This window comes from Lithobates pipiens, unplaced genomic scaffold (genome assembly GCF_037356315.1).
Source record: "Lithobates pipiens isolate NorthernLeopardFrog02 unplaced genomic scaffold, aLitPip1_a1.2 Scaffold_18, whole genome shotgun sequence".
Taxonomy (NCBI): domain Eukaryota; kingdom Metazoa; phylum Chordata; class Amphibia; order Anura; family Ranidae; genus Lithobates; species Lithobates pipiens.
This window is the reverse complement of record NW_027507758.1, coordinates 365,590,966-365,608,861: the sequence shown is the minus strand read 5'-3', so window position 1 is coordinate 365,608,861 and position 17,896 is coordinate 365,590,966. Positions and strand designations below refer to the sequence as shown.

At 40.8% G+C, this 17,896-nt stretch overlaps 1 protein-coding gene across 7 annotated transcripts in view; it reads right to left on the bottom strand.

The window, feature by feature from the left end:
• Positions 1-2,284: 2,284 nt before the first annotated feature.
• Positions 2,285-17,896, bottom strand: part of TNK2 (tyrosine kinase non receptor 2) — a 296,608-nt gene continuing 280,996 nt past the window's right edge. For 6 of the 7 annotated variants that reach the window (XM_077487599.1, XM_077487600.1, XM_077487598.1 and 3 more), the window contains 4 exons: positions 11,035-11,130; positions 10,486-10,613; positions 6,434-6,499; positions 2,285-2,634 (listed from right to left, as the gene is read on the bottom strand). In XM_077487599.1, coding sequence (XP_077343725.1) covers positions 6,448-6,499; positions 10,486-10,613; positions 11,035-11,130 — 276 coding nt within the window. In that variant the 3' untranslated portion in view covers positions 2,285-2,634; positions 6,434-6,447. The remainder of the gene's footprint in view (positions 2,635-6,433; positions 6,500-10,485; positions 10,614-11,034; positions 11,131-17,896) is intronic. The other variant, XM_077487595.1, reaches the window with a different exon arrangement.

The window sequence follows — 17,896 nt, the reverse complement described above, 5'->3', positions numbered from 1 at the left end:
ATGAGACCAAGATAAACTTATTTGGTTCAGATGGTGTCAAGTAGGTGTGGCAGCAACCAGATGAGGAGTACAAAGACAAGTGTGTCTTGCCTACAGTCAAGCATGGTGGTGAGAATGTCATGGTCTGGGGCCGCTATGAGTGCTGCTGACACTGGAGAACTACAGTTCATTGAGGGAACCATGAATGCCAACATGTACTGTGACATACTAGTAGAGCTTGATCCCCTACCTTTGGAGACTGGGCCGTGGGGCAGTATTCCAACATAATGACCCCAAACACACCTCCAAGACAACCACTGCCTTGTTAAAGAGGCTGAGGGTAAAGGTGATGGACTGGCCAAGCATGTCCCCAGACCTAAACCCTATTGAGCATCTGTGAGGCATCCTGAAATGGAAGGTGGAATGGGCAAGGTCATTTCTAATCTGGGCCACTTCCATGGTAACTGAAGGAAGGATTTTCCCCTTTGCAGATTGTTGGATATTAACCATAAACTGAGGCTCTGACATACCCAGCCTACAGTACCTGGTAACTGTGCTGTGTAATCTGCTTTAAGGGACCAGGAGCTATATAATTTTTTGGGGGGTTAACAAATGCTTTCAAAGCTTAAATTTAGAAATGATGAGAGGGCATTGGTTTCAAGAAAGAAATGTCAATGGATAAAATTTGACCCTTGAAGGTACTTGATCCAGACCATTTTCCACCAGCGGAATGACCATGACCATGGACCTGTATAGCACCATGCAGCTAACTCATACATACTTAGATGAGCACCAAATGAAGAATCCAGTGGCCAAAGTATTGTTACAGGCTGCCTGCCTCTTTTTTGGGTTTCTGGGTACAGAGGGGTAAAATGATTGAGGTGGAAGTGGGAGTGGCTATGAGCAGCTAGTGAACTTATTGATACAATAAACAGCAAATGAAAAAGGTTTGCTAAAAGATTTGCTCTCTCTCAGAACAGATACAGTAGTAGATGTCTGGTCACATAAGGACACTAGCAAAAAACTGAGGCATTCTGGGAGTGCGAGGAGTTATGCTTGGGCTGTCCTTACAGCTTTGTTTGGCAATGTTCAATTACCTGTAAGTAGCTGAATAACTCATGGTGCAAAACTAGGACCCTGTGTTCTGTAATGTACAATTAGGAAATAAATACACTACTTTCTGGAAGGTCCCAGAGATTGTAAGTGATTATCTGAACATTTGGATCATGGCGCTATCAAAACAAACTCAGGTAAAAGTTCTGGAGATGCACTAATCAAGATTGGGTTACTACAAAATGTTCCAATCTTCAAACATTTAAACATGGTTAAATCTCTTCACCCCTCTGGGAAACGTAACACATATGCGGCACCACTGCATTGGACTTTTTGCCGTGGGGCTGCATATATGCAGAAGATGGTTGCTAAATCTAAAATTTCACAGCTTTCAGTTGTTGCAGCCATGTTTGTTTTGTTAGCAAAGGGTTAGGCCTAGTACATACAGGCTGAATGTCAGGCGACATTGTGCAGTTCAATAAAAAAGGTCCGGCATTCGGCCAGTGTGTATGGCAGCCAGTACTACAGAAGCTGGCCGTTCAGCCGGCTTCTGTCAGAAATGCATGATGGAAAACCAGCAGCCGGCTGGCTCCCGATCAGAACTCTCAGCCAATGGCTGAGCGCGTTGACTAGAGTGTTCTGGCGGGGAGCCATCCTCCTGTCAGAACGCAACAGAACTGCAAGGATGATTGCTGTAGTATTCGGATTGTTAGCTAGCAGCTCCGACCTGACCGATGTCAGTTTTTCTTTCATTTGACCCGCTGGGTTAAAGAAAAAAAAACTAGTGGTGTGTACTAGGCTTTAGGTATTGTCCAATTAGACAGGAAAATGTACGTTTAAGTTGACTTAGGGTATATAGCCTAACTGCTGAATAGCACAAAAACTATTCACGTTTCTATCTTCGCCAGCTGGCTGTTGTGTTATCCAAATCTGTGTGGTTGCAGATCCGTCCTTCTCAACTCACTGCACAGCACAGGATCATATGAATGGGAATTTCCGTTCTAACCCAGAGGTACATCTGAGAACCTTGCAGAAACTGAGGGACCTTTGTTGTCTTTAGCAAAGGCTTTCACACTGGAGAGAGAGACAGGTGAGGCTCTATACAGCCGCTATGCAGCCACTATTGCACCTGTAAAGCGCCTCAGTGTGAAAGTAGCCTTAATAATCTTACTTGTTGTCTAGAACTGCTATCTGTAAAGTTACAACACATGGATTCAGAATAAAAGTTAAGACAAAAAAAATGCGAAACTCATATTTTTCCCAAATAAACTTTATATCTTATATTTATATATATATATTCATATAGATATTTTATATATTAAAATTACACATCTTTTTATATAAAAACAACGAGATTCCCATATAAGCATGGAGAAGGAAGAAAAGAAAAACACATTAAAAGAGAAAACACAATATTAACACATGTCCATGTAGCAGAACACTGAGTTGGTTTAAAAGTTCACTCCTTGTGGGTTGAGGAAGCTCCCTTGAGGGCCAGTTCAGAGCCAAAGAGCTGATCAGAAAATTCTTTATGAATGTTTTAGTCCAGGTAGATATATGTTGTGCAAGTAAGCCTTTTCTTCAATAAGGATGCATCATCGCCTGTTTCAAAAAAAAAAAAGAAGAAAGTTACACTACCTGGCAGCCTAATGAAAACAATAACAATAAAAGAAACAATAAAAAGGTCAAATATTTGTGACTTCTGACTTGAATATCAATATAATTTTCTCTTTTAACCTAACCACAAATTGAGCATCAAATCTCCCACTAACAATCCGTAACCTAATCTAACCCTTAACATGATCCTTAACATGAACACTAAACCCAGACATCTACATTATCTTGACCTAACACTAAGGAAATCATTAATATTAATTTAGTAAAGTGAATGTGCACTTTACTTAGTTAAGAAAAAATATACTCACTCTGAATATCCAATGCAAGTGATTTTTTTTCCAAATGGTTATACTTTTACATGATTGCTTGAAACGAACACAGATTGCTCTAAAGCAGGGGTAGGCAACCTGAGACCCTCCAGCATTTCCCATGAGGCATTGCAAGGCTGGCAGTTACAATTACTCCCAGAGGTATGATGAGACTTGTAGTTCTGCAACAGCTGGAGTGACCTAGGTTGCCTACCTTGCACTAAAGGAACATAAAATTGCAAAGTGAAAATGGTCTATGCCTTTGATAAACCAACTGAACACCTTCAACTCCAACAAACCCAAATGATTGTAAAGGCAATTAAAAAAAAAAAATGTAAATAATAAACATGTTATATTTACATGCTCTATGCAAATCTATTGCATAGAGAAGCCCCAAACTTCCTCTTTTAGGGTCCCCTGACTGAGCTGTCCACTTCTCTTCTCTGAGTGTTCCCATAGCAAGCTGCTTGCTATGGGGGCACTCACATGGGCTTACTCCCAAGCAGGGTTGTGTGCATCTAAAGACACACACATAGCGTGGATTGGCCTTGGAAGGAAGACCAGGTGCAGCCAAGCACAGTGCCGAATTGATACAGGACTCAGGTGAGTGGGGTTTTCTTTGGGGGGGTGGGCACCCAGCAAATGCAAAAATGTATTTGTACCTTATTGTAGGATGTTTTACTTTAGGACAATTTTAAGGTATGGTATATAGAATCAGACGCACATGTATATTTTTCCTGATAATAAATCAAATATCACGTACTTTATCAGCTCAACATTTTGACTGAGTTGTTTTTCATTTTTTACAATATAGGAATAGAGTCCGATAGAGAAACAATAACATTAGTATTGTACCAAACGATGTATAGGCAGATCTTAGATACACAGTGGGGCTGATTTACAAATGGTTTGCTCCATGAGTTGCGGCGCACGCCGATGAGCAACGGCCGTTTTCGTATTCACAAAGCATTTGCGCCTGTAACACAGCGCAATCCCCCATTTACTATTAGCATGCCAGCGCATGGGAGGCGGTGATCTGTCCGCCGCTATAGACATGGTGCACGCATTATTCAACTCAGAATTAAAAGAAGTCGGGAAGTGCCAATATTATGGGGGTGATGTGAGGAAGTATAGTTATAACTGTCCAAGTAACCAATATGCCCAAAATAAAATGGAAAGTAACTTTCTCTAAGCAAGCCACGTAGATGCATTTGCATAGGTTGAACAGGCGCACCTCTCAACTTGCCTTTTTTTTCCCCGCTGGTTCACTTCTATCTTTTTTTTTAAGGCTATTTGTACACAGTTCATGTTAGCATTAAGAAAAAAAAAATTAAGAAAAATGGGGGTCCCCCGTCGCATTCCATACCAGGCCCTTCAGGTCTGGCATAGATTTTAAGGGGAACCCCACGCCCAAAAAAAAAATGGCATGGGGGGGTCCCCCTCAAAATCCATACCAGATCCGAGCACACAACCTGGCAGGCAGCAGGAAAAGAGGGGGGCGAGAGAGCAGGCTTATCGGAAAATGGAAGCCCCCTTTAACAAGAGGACCCCCAGATCCCGGCCTCCCCCCTGTGTGAAATGGTAAGGGGGTACAAGAGTACCCCTACCATTTCACCAAAAAAGTGACAAAAATGTTAAAAATGACAAGAGACAGTTTTTGACAATTCCTTTATTAAAGTCTTCTTCTTTCATCTTCTTCTGGTCTTCTTCCTTCTTGTTTCCTTCATCCTTCGGTTTCTTCCTCCATCTTCCTCCAATCCTCTGCTTCTTGCTCCGGTGTTCTCGTCCAGCATCTTCCTCCACGGCGTTTCTTCTTCCTCATATTGTTCTTGGGCCACTCCACGCAATGGGAGGCTCCCGCTGTGTGACGCTTCTCTTCTTCTGACAGTTCTTATATAACGGAGGGCGGTGACCTCTGACGCACGGTTCCGTTATATAAGTGTCAGAAGAAGAGAAGTGTCACACAGCAGGAGCCTCGCATTGCGTGGAGTGGGCCGAGATCAAAGCGATGAAGAAGAGACGCCGTGGAGGAAGATGCCGGATGAGAACACCGGAGCAAGAAGCAGAGGATCGGAGGAAGAAGAAGATGGAGGAAGAAACCGAAGGATGAAGGAAAGAAGAAGGAAGAAGACCAGAAGAAAGAAGATGAAAGAAGAAGACTTTAATTAAGGAATTGTCAAAAACTGTCTCTTGTCATTTTTGTCACTTTTTTTGGTGAAATGGTAGGGGTACTTTTGTACCTCCTTACTATTTCACACAGGGGGAGCCCTGGATCTGGGGGTCCCCTTGTTAAAGGGGGCTTCCAGATTCCGATAAGCCCCCTGCCCGCATACCCCCACAACCACCGGCCAGGGTTGTGGGGATGAGGCCCTTGCCCTCATCAACATGGGGACAAGGTGCTTTGGGGGGTACCCCAAAGCATCCTCCCAATGTTGAGGGCATGTGGCCTGGTACGGTTCAGGGGGGGCGCTCTCTTGTCCCCCCTCTTTTCCTGCGGCCTGCCAGGTTGCGTGCTCGGAAAAGGGTCTGGTATAGATTTTGAGGGGGACCCCCACTCCATTTTCTTTTTTTTTGGTGCGGGGTTCCCCTTAATATCCATACCAGACCTGAAGGGCCTCGTATTCTCTTGGAGGGGAACCCATGCCGGGTTTTAAAAAAAATGAAAGGCGCCTGGCCTGGGGGCGACTTAAAGTCGTGTTGTAAGTTGCTCCAAGTCGTGTTGTAAGTCGCCCCAAGTCTCGCTGTGATTCACACTCAAGTCGTGTCCAAGCTTCCTCCCAAAGTCGCGCTGGAAGTCGTGTTGCCCCATGTGAATGGACTGTTAATGATACGGCGTGCACTATTATCAATGGGATATTATTATTCCGTGCGCCGGCATAGTATCTGTTGCGCTTATGCGTGTGCTGGTTCATACGCTCATTTAATAATTTATCTGGCACACAAATTAAGGTATGAACCGGTGCAGCGCATTCATCTTAGTAAATGACCCCCTGCATGTACGTGTGTGAGAGTGTACATATGTATGTTTAGTGTTTATTGCAGGGTGCTTATAGAGTTCATTTTTAATTTAGACTACTGTGCAAAAATTTTAGTAAGGTGTGAAACGATGCTGTAAATTAAGAATGCTTTCATAAATGTAAGTGTTAATAGTTATTTTCATCAAATAAGAAAATGGAAAGTAAATGAACAGAATGGAAGTTCCTAAGTTTTTGTGCACAGTTAAGTTGCTTAGCCTTGTTTCCATGTCCTATGCACAAAAACATGAACTTGGGTGCTGCAGGAGGCAGTTTGTTTGTGAAGGACTAGAGTAGTACAATAATACAGTAAGTGTCTGCGGGCAACAGTGACGCATGGTGGAGATATCTTGCAAGTTTGGGGCTGCGTTTCTGCAAATTGGAGAATTTCTTATCTTGTTATGCCTTTATCAATAAAATTATGGATAATATTTTATATGCCGAAAAGTAATTCCATCTAACCTGAATTAGTCCAGTTACGCAAGTTTCTCAGACACATGCAGCCCTCTTTGCTCCGTCTTTGTGGCCCTGAATTTAAGAATGTGTACTTAAAAAAGGGCACAATTATTCTACAGTTGACAAAGCAACTCTTCATTATGTCATTCTGCTCAATATCTAAAAAAATGATTTAGGCCCCCTTTCTCTGGTGCAACATGTCATAAGTTACAGTTGTTACTATGAAGTAGTAGGTGCAGCCCTCAACATTTATTATGACCCACTTGAAGTTTATTTCACTCATTCAGGCCATGGTTTATTTGAGTTTGCCATATCTGGGTTACACTAAGGTAGTAAATAAAATCATCATGTTTCAATGAAACTAGGTCTCATTTGAAATACTACTTTAACCATTGCTTTGTGTTATTCAATAAAGAAAATAGCACTATACAATGTGCTGTGAACTATAGCAATAAACCTAGTGTAGAAATCACTATTGTGCATATTTCAGAGTGATATAAAATCTAGGTCACCCTTGCAGGGGTAGCCCATCCATTAGGGACATTGCCCCCTCTTTCCAGGCCACCTCCCATATGCAATGTATAGATTCATGCACAGCATACATTTTTTGCTGCCCCACCAGCCCCAATGCACTCTGTCTTATCCATACCCTTTACTGCACTTTCAGAAAGGGCTGAAAACAGATTAAATTCTCTCCAAAAACAGTTTCACATATAACCTGTATGCTTTCTTTTAAAGCGTACAGTGGGGAAAATAATTATCTGATCCCCTGCAGGTTTTTTTAAGTTTGCCCACTTACAAAGAAATGAAGGATCTATAATTATTATCATAGGTGTATTTTAAATGATAGAGATAGAATATCAACCAAAAATCTAGAAAAACACATGATACAAATGTTATAAATTGAGTTGTAGTTCAGTGAGTGAAATAAGTATTTGATCCCCAAGCAAAATATGACTAATGCCATGTACACACGATTGGAATTTCGGCCAGCAAAAGACCGATGAGAGCTTTTGGTCGGAAAATGCAATAGTGTGTTCTCCATCGGACTTAAAGCGCATGTGGACCCAATTCATGAAATTTGATCAAAGCACATATATCTGTGTGTTTTTTATATTTTCTTATCTCTCTCTAAAGCCCTGAGTCTTGTGTCTCTGCTGTTTTGTTGCTCTGTTATCAGCATGATAACTTCTGACAAGTTCTCTGTCAAGCAAGATAAAACCAGCCTGAAATTTGTTTCAGGGAAGTTGCTAAAAAATAGATTAACAGAGAGTGACTTGTCACAGCACAGCTCTGCAAGTCTCTGCCTATATGGAGTGGGGGTGTGTGCCTTTCCTCCAAACAGCTGTCTTGGCTGTATGCCAAGAATCCACTCCCAGTGCTGAACAGGGAGTGGATCTCTAACACAATGTGCACTTTCTAAAGAATATAAAAAAGCTGAAGACAGCAGATATGCATGTAAAACTTATGTAGGGATATTTGTTTCATCTCTGTGTATCATCTAAGGATGTTTTCACTGGGTATAGGGGAGGGTTTACACCTACTTTAAGGTTTCTTGGCTGTGTCTTGCAACTCGAAGTTTCAGCTTACGCCATACATTTTCTATAGGATTAAGGTCTGGAGACTGGCTAGGCCACTCCATGACCTTAATGTGCTTCTTCCTGAGACACTCCTTTGTTGCCTTGGGGGTATGTTTTGGGTCATTGTCATGCTGGAAGACCCATCCACAACTCATTGTACCTTCTTGATGAGGGGGGAAATTGCAGGCGCTGCAGGATTTTAATCCATGGCGACGTATTGTGTTACCAATGGTTTGTTTGGTGACTGTGGTCCCAACTGCCTTAAGATCATCCACAGGCTTCTCCAGTGTAGTCCTGGGCTGATCCCCCACTTTTCTCATGATCATCCTTACCCCATGAGGCGAAATCTTGCATGGAGCTTCAGACTGAGGGCGATTGATAATTATTTTGCATTTCTTCCATTTGCAAATAATCGCTCCAAGCCCCTGTACACACGGTCGGAGATTTCGACAACCAAATCCGTCGGATTTTGTCCGTCGGATCTTGTCCGAAACTGTTGCATACACACGGTCGGACTAAGTTGTCGAAAAATCCGATCATTCAGAACGTGATGACGTAATCTCGTTATGATGGGACTACGTTCAGGCTAGTAGCCAATAGATTTGATGTAGGAATTTGATCTGAGCATGCGTGGCACTTGGTCCGATCAAAATTCTCTACACATGATCGGAGTATGTCCAATCAAACCAGTTGGTCGGGAAATATTTCCAACATGTTGGAAAATTGGGCCCGACGGATATTCCGACGGATTCAGTCCGATGCATATCACACACACAGTCGGATTATCCAACGACACGGTCCGATAGGACACATTCCGGCTGATTCTCCGACCGTGTGTACAAGGGCCAACAGTTGTCTCCTTCTCACCAAGCTTTTTGCTGATGGTCTTGTAGCCCATTTGAGCCTTGTGCAGGTCTACAATCTTGTCCCAGACATCCTTTGACAGCTCTTTGGTCTTGCTCATGATAGTGAGGTTTGAATGGAACAAAGAGATTCTATGGACGGGTGTCTTTTATACACTTAACGAGTTGTCATTAGGAGCACCTTCTTAAATTGACAGGACTAATCTGTGTACCACATGAGCATATACTGTAACCAGTCTGTGGGAGTCAGAATTATTGTTGGTTGGTAGGGGATCAAATACTTATTTTACTCACTGAACTGCAACTCAACTTATAACATTTTTGTATCTTCTGTTTTTTTCTGGCTGTTTGGTTGATATTCTGTCTCTATCATTTAAAACACACCTATGATATAAATTATAGACCCTTAATTTCTTTGTAAATGAGCAAAATCTGCATGGGATCAAATAATTATTTTTCCCAGTGTATGTAAACTCTCATGTTTATTATATTTAGCAACATACCTGACAGTTTTGAGCAAATAATATTTTGTGACTCTGTGGCAAAGTTTCTTTGCTGGAGATCATGCTAGTAAAAGCACTTCCTGCTGTAGGCTGACAACCCTAAAGCTAGCTGTACACTATTAGAATTTTGTTCAAAATTTTTAAGAACATTTGTTCGATTTTCTTTTCATTAGTGGGGTCAAATTAATGTTCGTTTTCAACTGTGGTGACTAGAAAATTCAAAGGAGCAGGATGGAAGAATTTTTAGAAGTGACCAAATTTCTAACAGTGTATGTGTTTTTTGTTGGGAAAGTCCATTCATTACAAAGTCGAATGTTAAAAGCAAACAAAATTTTGAAAAATTTTCCAACAATTGCCAAGTGTTCAAATGTACTGAGAATTTTTGTATGATTGTTTGTGTGAAAAACTACTAATGTTTGGACAGCTTAAAGTAGCATTTCAGCCTAAGCCTAACTAGTCTTAAACAAATCTATGCTAACTAACCAGTGTAAAAAGAATGTATATTACCTATTTTCAGCCCACTCCAGTCAAGTCACGTGATCCGCCTCCCATGTCTACAGTAGCAGCAGGGAAGAGGGGGGAACGCTGACAGCAGCTGGCACATGGGAACCTATGGGAACTCCCATTCCTAGATGTTGACAAGCACTCTTGCTACTCCTTTGCAGCAACCGCTGGCTGACACAGGGGATCACGTGACCAGACCTAAGCCAGCTTAGAATAGGTAAGTATATAAATCTTTTTTTTTTTTTGATAGGAGAGGGAAGGAGCATTTTTTAGACCAGTTAGGTTAAGGCTGGAGTTCTACTTTAAGTTCATGCCTTGCAACTGCCAGCACAAGTGTTGTCAACCTGCTGTGTTCTCTGTTTCACTTGGCCAGCCTATTTGTGTGGGGCAGGCATAGAACTTGTAAGCAGCCATACAGCCAGCTGAAGCAGCAGTGTTGTCAGCCTGCAAAATGAAGTGCTGCTACTGGCAGAATCTCCACGTAAGATACAGATACACAAAAAATACTTTGCTTAAGACCACTGCACACAGTAAGGCATGATACTGGAAAATATATTTTGTGTTTACATACACTATCTAAGAATATGAGAGGAGAGCAAATATCATACTTTTGCTGGGAGCCACTGTATGATTCTAGAAGGTGAGAACTAGCAGTCTCCAGGTTCCAGTCAAATGTCTCCAGCACTTTGTGGCACTCCGTACGAGTCTTCAGTCCCAGGCAAAACAGTTGCTCAACCTATAGTAAAAAAAGAATGTAGTGTGATTTACAGATGAAATAACAAAAAAAATGATAAAAACCAAAACATTTTAGAAGGCCAGCAGCTCATTGAAACTAAAAAATAAATCTTGTAAGAAAACAATGTTTTACATTGAAAAAAAAAAACACTCAAGTGTTTCAAACCACAATATCCCACCAAGAACACTTATTATGGAATAAGTTCATTATCACAGTACAAAACTTTGGCATGACAGTACAGCAATGCCACCACGAGGTGGCGCATTTACTCTAGATCTTTGCAGTTGTTCTGAGTAGACTAAAATTATAAAAAAGGCTGCCATCTAATGGCCAACTCTATATGTACATATATACAAACAAAACATGTTTAGAGCACCCAGTGCTGTGAAATATGGACAAATAAGACAAACTGAGATCATACTTTAAGGTATTGGATAGCTTTTTGGATATTCCAGCCATGGTTTTGTAATGCTGTCTGGCACTCCTCTGTAGTAACCCCATGAACCATTTCCTGAACCTGAAAAAAGGAAACAATTCTCATGTTATCAATAAGATACATGATAAAGTGTTCAAAATCAACAAATGAAAAACATAAAATATTGTCTTTTCACATACTGCATTATCTCTTCATACTTTACCACTGGGCTTAGGCTTGAATAGCAATACTCAGTAATAAATCGTAAGAATTACTTATGAGAGAATTATCACCTTGCTTGGGTTTACTTGCTGTATCACCAGAAATCTGACAGCTGCTGCAGTACCAAGTGCCTTACTTTAGATACAGTTTTCCAGATTCTGAGTGAGAAATGTAAAATATCAGACAGCTGAAATTGCAGCAAATATCAGAATTGGAGCACGCTCTGCCTTCTTTACACAAGCGTCAGATGCAGACACATGTAAGTAAAGCTAAAAAAAAAATGGCAAATACATTTTTTAACTGATGACACGAAAGTATTATTCTGATTTAAGACTGAATATTCAGATTCTTGTTTAGGCCCAATCAAGGGCTGGTTCTTGTTAAAAGATATTACCCTTGTATGGAAAACAATGAATTGTATGCCAGTTCAAAACTTGTGTTTTTTTTTTTTTTTTCTCTACTGTGGATTTCTGCTGCTATCTGGTGCTCCATTAGAGAGATTTCCCCTCGCTTACTGATACATTGACAATGGTTTCACCAGACAGGAATGCATAGAAATCTACAATAACAGACAGAAATAAAAAGAGGAAGGTTAGTACTCTTATCAGCTCTGTATTTTTGTCTATATCACTAATAGACGTTAATTAACTCAACTTGTCTGTTGTAAAAGATTTTACTTTTGGGTTTCATTCACATGGATGCTGAGCCCTGTACAGCTGTTTATCTTTTTTGAGTAGTGAAGAGCTTTGCACAGGCAGCCCATGTAGGCGAGTGGAGACACAGTAGCTGTTACGGACTCATCTGCACAGCCAAGTTTGACAAATACGCAGACAGTGTGGGGCCATGCACACATGCCTGCATACCTGGACTGGGAATTCTGGATTTGGGGCATGTGATTTATGCAGCACTGAGAGCGTATTGGTGGAGGAGCCTCCTCTGTAAAGCTTCTTTACCATCTAGCCACAGTGTTTAAATCACAGGTTTATGTATACACCTAAGTATGCAAGAGTAGTACCACTCTGATCTTGATGTGCCCATCTTATGCTTGATCACTGGTGAAGCCAATCTCATTATAGAATAACTTAGTCACCCTTGTTCCTGGCTTTCGCCTTCCCTTTGCCCATTTTGTCTATGTCTCAGTGCCCACCTGGGGAGTTCCCTATATGTCAGACACAGCTGCAAACTGTAGTTACCCCTGCAACTTTCCTCTATGAGTCCTTTATCTCTACAGAACATAAATGTATATAGCATGAAGAACAATTAAGAATGAATATGTTACAGTAAGAGATATGTCACAGCTGGTACTCACTTACCATTCTATACAGATATGTTTTTATGACCTACAGGTCGCTATGTGATTTTGTTATGCAATTTGTAATAACAAATTTGTATATGATTTCAGATAAATGTGTCTCCCGTTTTTTGTACCAGTAAAGTCCTATCATTTCTTTTTTTTTGGTCTAAGTTTGGTATACATTGCAGATGTGGCATCACAGTAGTCTTAAGCAGGCTATAGATGGATCAAATCTTGGCTTGAACTATCTATGGAAAGGTTCATTGTACCCAAGTTGATCCATCGTTTGACTTGGGTACAACGAGCATGTTGGGTATTTAGCCTGCGATTATTGTGGACATTGGATAACTTTCACCTCCACTGAGTTGATTCTATTTCCAACTTTTTCATCTGGACTGGCTTGATACACAGTGGCTGCTCTACACTCATAGTTCTTACATGTGGATTTTTGTATATATATATTTTTTTAAATTTGGACTTTGTTTTCCACTTTTTGGCGCTTTATTCATTGATGTATGGTATCTTTACCTCTCATGCACATTTGAGTATATATTTTGGTTCCGTTTCATGTGCTCATTTGCAGATTGTATTTTATCATCAGCGTATGCTATCATCATCATTCATATATCTGATTGCATATTTATTATGGTTCATATTTAGCACTGCACTTTTTAAATATTAATCATATGTGATTATTGTTAGCCGATATAGTCGCTAGAAGTAATCACTACCTTCTCCCGGCAGGGACAGCTTCCATAGCCCCCCGCCAGGAGGAGAACACAATGGCTTCACAGGAGGGATCTCCCCATCAACACTGACTGTGCTGATGGGGGAATCAAACAATATGAAAGGAAATCACAATCTATAGCCTGCTTTAGTGTTGCATACATGTCAAACTCTGCTGTCCAGGTGAGTATGTACAGCCACTGCATCTCCATTGATTTATATGGACTGCCTGAATGCAGTTCCACGCTACTCCAAAAAGATAAACAAATGGATCTCCATGCTGTACAGGGATCAAAAACGAGGAGTGATGTGATGAGAAATAAAAGAAAAACCTGACAAAGGTTCTAATCTTCCCCCAGTCTATCTTAATTTAATTAATTAAAATCATTTTGGCAGGAAAATACTTTAAACTTCCTGAATTCTATAATTTTGTACCATACACTTATAAAGGCATACTATATTGTATTCATTATTTCAAAATGAATATGATGATTTGCAGATAGCAGTGTTAAGGATCTATTAACCTTTCCTGATTAGAGCATTAAGGATAACAAGTGGTAGGCAAGTAAGCATTTAGAGATGAAACAATTTAACTGGCATCTTCAAATACCCTCACAAAAACAAAGCTCACTTGTGCTGAATATAATGGTGTGTGCTTTTATACTGAACTGTTGTAGTCAGTTTTCATAAACAGTTTTCGGCATAAGACAATCATTCAAAGGCTACACAAGACATGACATGAGATTAACATCTATCCAAGAGAAGATTCCCCCTCACTTTGGAGATATTTTTCTTAATTCCTGTCAAGTTTTGAAAACACACAGAAAAAATTCTGACAGGGATTTTAGCCACTTCCTGTTCTATTCAAAACCAAGTTTTGCTTTTAGATATATGTTAATCCAGCAACCTATTGGCCTAAATATGTAATCATTTACAATATCTGACAGAAAGCTCTTAAATTATCACTAATAATATGCAGTGTTGATTTATGGCAGAATTGCTAAAGAGTCAAATCAAGTAGCCAATGGCCATTAGTGACCAAAGACGTGTGGCGAGGTCAATGGCTGGTGAGGCACTGGATAGTATCAGAGCCGGATACACACAGGTTACATACGCTGCCAACGTTAGAGCGAGAGCAATAATTGTAGCACTGGACCTCCTCTGTAACTCTAAACATGTAACCTGTAAAGAATTTGACAGCCTCGCCTATGGAGATTTTTAAGTATTGAAGTTTGGCGCTATTCCACAAGTGTGCGCAATTTTAAAGCATGACATGTTAGGTATCTATTTTCTCAGCATAACATCATCTTTCACATTATAGAAAAAAATCATGCTAATTTTATTTTTTTATTTTTTTTATTCATGAAACTATTTCCAAAATAAAACATATTTGCAAAATTGCTGCACAAATACCATGTGACATAAAAAGTTGCAGTGACCACCATTTTATATCTAGAATGTTTGGGGGTTCTGAGTAATTTTCCAGCAAAAAAATGATGATTTTTACATGTAGGAGGAGAAGTGTCAGAATTGGCCTGGGGGTTAATTACCATAATTAATATAAAAATATTTATTATATATTGTTTTTAATGTCATTTACTATATTTTCAAAAACTGTACTCAAGCAGGTGGCTTAACAGACAAATTACTGAAGTTTGAAGTAAATATAACTTCAAACCAGTAATTTATAGTAAATAGATAAATAATAACTAATAACAAATAGCATAATAATATATGATTTAGCTTGATTATAACATTACATTTTCAGCAGCAGCAGATTCTTATTCTCCCTCTTAACTGTGTGAGAGTGCCTTCACTACAGCATTTTTATTGGACAGCTTGTTCCAATGGTGCTTTACCATTGGTCCAAGATTCCAAGCTGCCCATTAAGCTCAGTGCCTCTGACAACAAGTGAGAGGCACTGTGAGCTCATCCTCTTAGTCTGCTGCAAACAGTGTGTACCAGCTTGTATGAAGCTTCTGACGGGCTGCGCAAGGAGCCCTGAATCTCCGGAACCATAGGTCAAAAGGGGCCCCACCAGTGGTGGAGTAGGAGCTCAGCTACCTACCCCCAAATTTGGGGTCTCTGTGGTTGCCGTGCTACGAGCCTCGAAGCTCAATCCTTTTTTTTTTTTTTAATGTTCATGGCAGGTGAGGCAGAGCCCCTGACTGCACGTTCCATGTTAACGACCATACATCACAGCTGACGCTGAATTCCTTATTATTTTTGCGCAGATCTATTTTCAAATGATGGCCTTATGTGTTCCCTTTTGCATTTAAAAGAAACCTTGGTTTAGAAATGTAAACCTAGCTGTTTCCGGGTTGTCATGCTAATCAGGTGGCTTCAATGTTTTTAGCCAGTAACCTGGAACAAATAGAAAAATTGTACCAGGAGTAGCATCACAAATCACTAATGAAAAAAAGTATTGGGCATAGAGACACACAGGCAATAAAAGGATTTTTATACTCAACATAAAATCCTGGTCGTGAGGGACACAGGAGATCATAACCTTTGGGTTATATTACCACCTGCAGGGGTATAACACTATGGCAAATTGTGATGATGGTCTCTCTGAGCCACTTAAAAATGGCGTGGCAAAAACCTGATGCACCATCCAGGATTGTGAAATGGGAATCAGTCATTCTAAAAAAAAAAGAGCCCAAACCACATCCTGACAATGGGGGGGGGGGGGACTTCTGTTTGTGAAGGTGGACACTTGGACAGAGGGACAAAAGCACAATGAGGTGAAAGCCAGAAACTACCTTCGCCAAGAAGGAAGTCGTAGATCTCAACAACACACCTCGTCATCACCCAGAGGTGATGGCTACAAGAAACAACACTTTGTAGGTGACTGTAGAGAAGACTGTTCCCAATAGGTTAAAATTAAAGTTTCTGAAGCTAAGAGAAGCAGATCTAGATTTCACAGAGTCACAGGGAAATGAACAGGAGAAGCTACCCCTGAGATTCCATGCACAAAGGTTTTAATCGATGAATGATAGGGCAATGGTCTCTTAAACAACACAGAAAGAGCAGAAACCCAACTCTTCATACTGTTAAGAGCCAAATGTTGGTCCAGACCTAGCTGTAGGAAGGAGAGGATTCGTCTCACACAGAATCTCCTAGGGTTGAAGTCCCAAGACTTACACTGTATGTTTCACATCCAATGACAAACATTATGAGAAGTGGCTTCCTAATTTGGAATATGCGGATTCAGAACTGCCCTTGTCTCTCAGAACCTGGAATTCAGCAGCCATGCCATTAAAGCTAGTGACTGTGGAGCCAATAGAGTGTCTGCAAGAATTCCTATGGCGTACCATATCTGCCTGTGCCAATACGGAGCAATAAGGATTACTGGAATAACCAACATCTCGATCATGCAAAGAAAATGAGAATGAATTTTAGGGAAGGAAAGACATAGTTGATGGTGTGTGCTGATTTCATGGAGCCACCAAAGCATCCACTGCTTCTGCTAAAAGATTTCTGTACCTTAAGACAAACCTGTCCTGTCTGTTAGTGAACCTGGAGGTTCACATCCAACATCCCCCACTTTCAACATTGTTGAGGAAGTCTATCTGCCTATTGTCCCTGCCTGGGATGTAAACTGCTTATAAGGCAGAACATATAGTTCTGCCCAGGACAGGATCTGCTCTACCTCACTTTCCACAGCAAAGCTTCTGGTTTCTGCCAGATTGGTTGATGTACACCAGTTCTGTGAATGGCCCAATGCTGCAGAAGTTCCAAAATGTGGATCAGAAGACAAGATTTCTCAGATGACCAAGTCCCCTGTGCCCATAGGGTGCCAATGACTCCTACCCTGGATAACAGAATGGCATCTATCTAAAGACAATAAAACATTTTTTCCTGATTCCTGAGCCATCTGGACAAGGACAACCTGCACCGGTGCCATACCTATTGTTCCTGTCCAAAACAAGGCTTACTTGTCAGACAAAGAGAGAATATTGGGTTGTAGGAGTCTGGAGTAAAAATGGACAAATATGACTGCTGTGAAGGAGCTACCAACAGACCCAGGATTTTCATGACTGCTGGACTAGAGACCATGGGTCTGTGATTGGAAAATTGAAAGTATTTCCTGAGGAACAAAAATTCTAGACTGAGCAGTGGTCTAGGGACTAGACTCATCTGGACAAATTTACATTGTCTGACAGAACCTGTGCTGTCTGTTCAGCAGAGATTTGTCCAAGTATCGCATAATGGGGATGCCATGAAAGGGCAGGAGGTCTAATACTAGGACCAGCAACTTGGCGAATACACAAGGTGCAGACAAGACCAAATTTCAGGGCCACAAATGGGAAGTAGAGGAGACAGCAAAACAAAGAAACTGGTTTGCGCAAAGATGGAAGTATGCATCCTTTATGTCTCTATAAGCCAGGAAGTCTCCCTGGTGAAGAGAGGCAATAGCAGATTTGGTGGGATTCATGTGAAATGTCTGATCTTGAATGAAGACATTCGCTGTTTCAAGATCCAAAAGGGGGTGGGATGCCCCCCTTTGGGTTTCGGAACTTTAACCAGATTGGAGTAAAAGCCCTGAATCTATTCTGCCACGGGGTAATGGGGCAATGACACCTTGATCTAAAAGTTCCAAAAGGACCACATCAGAGCTTGACA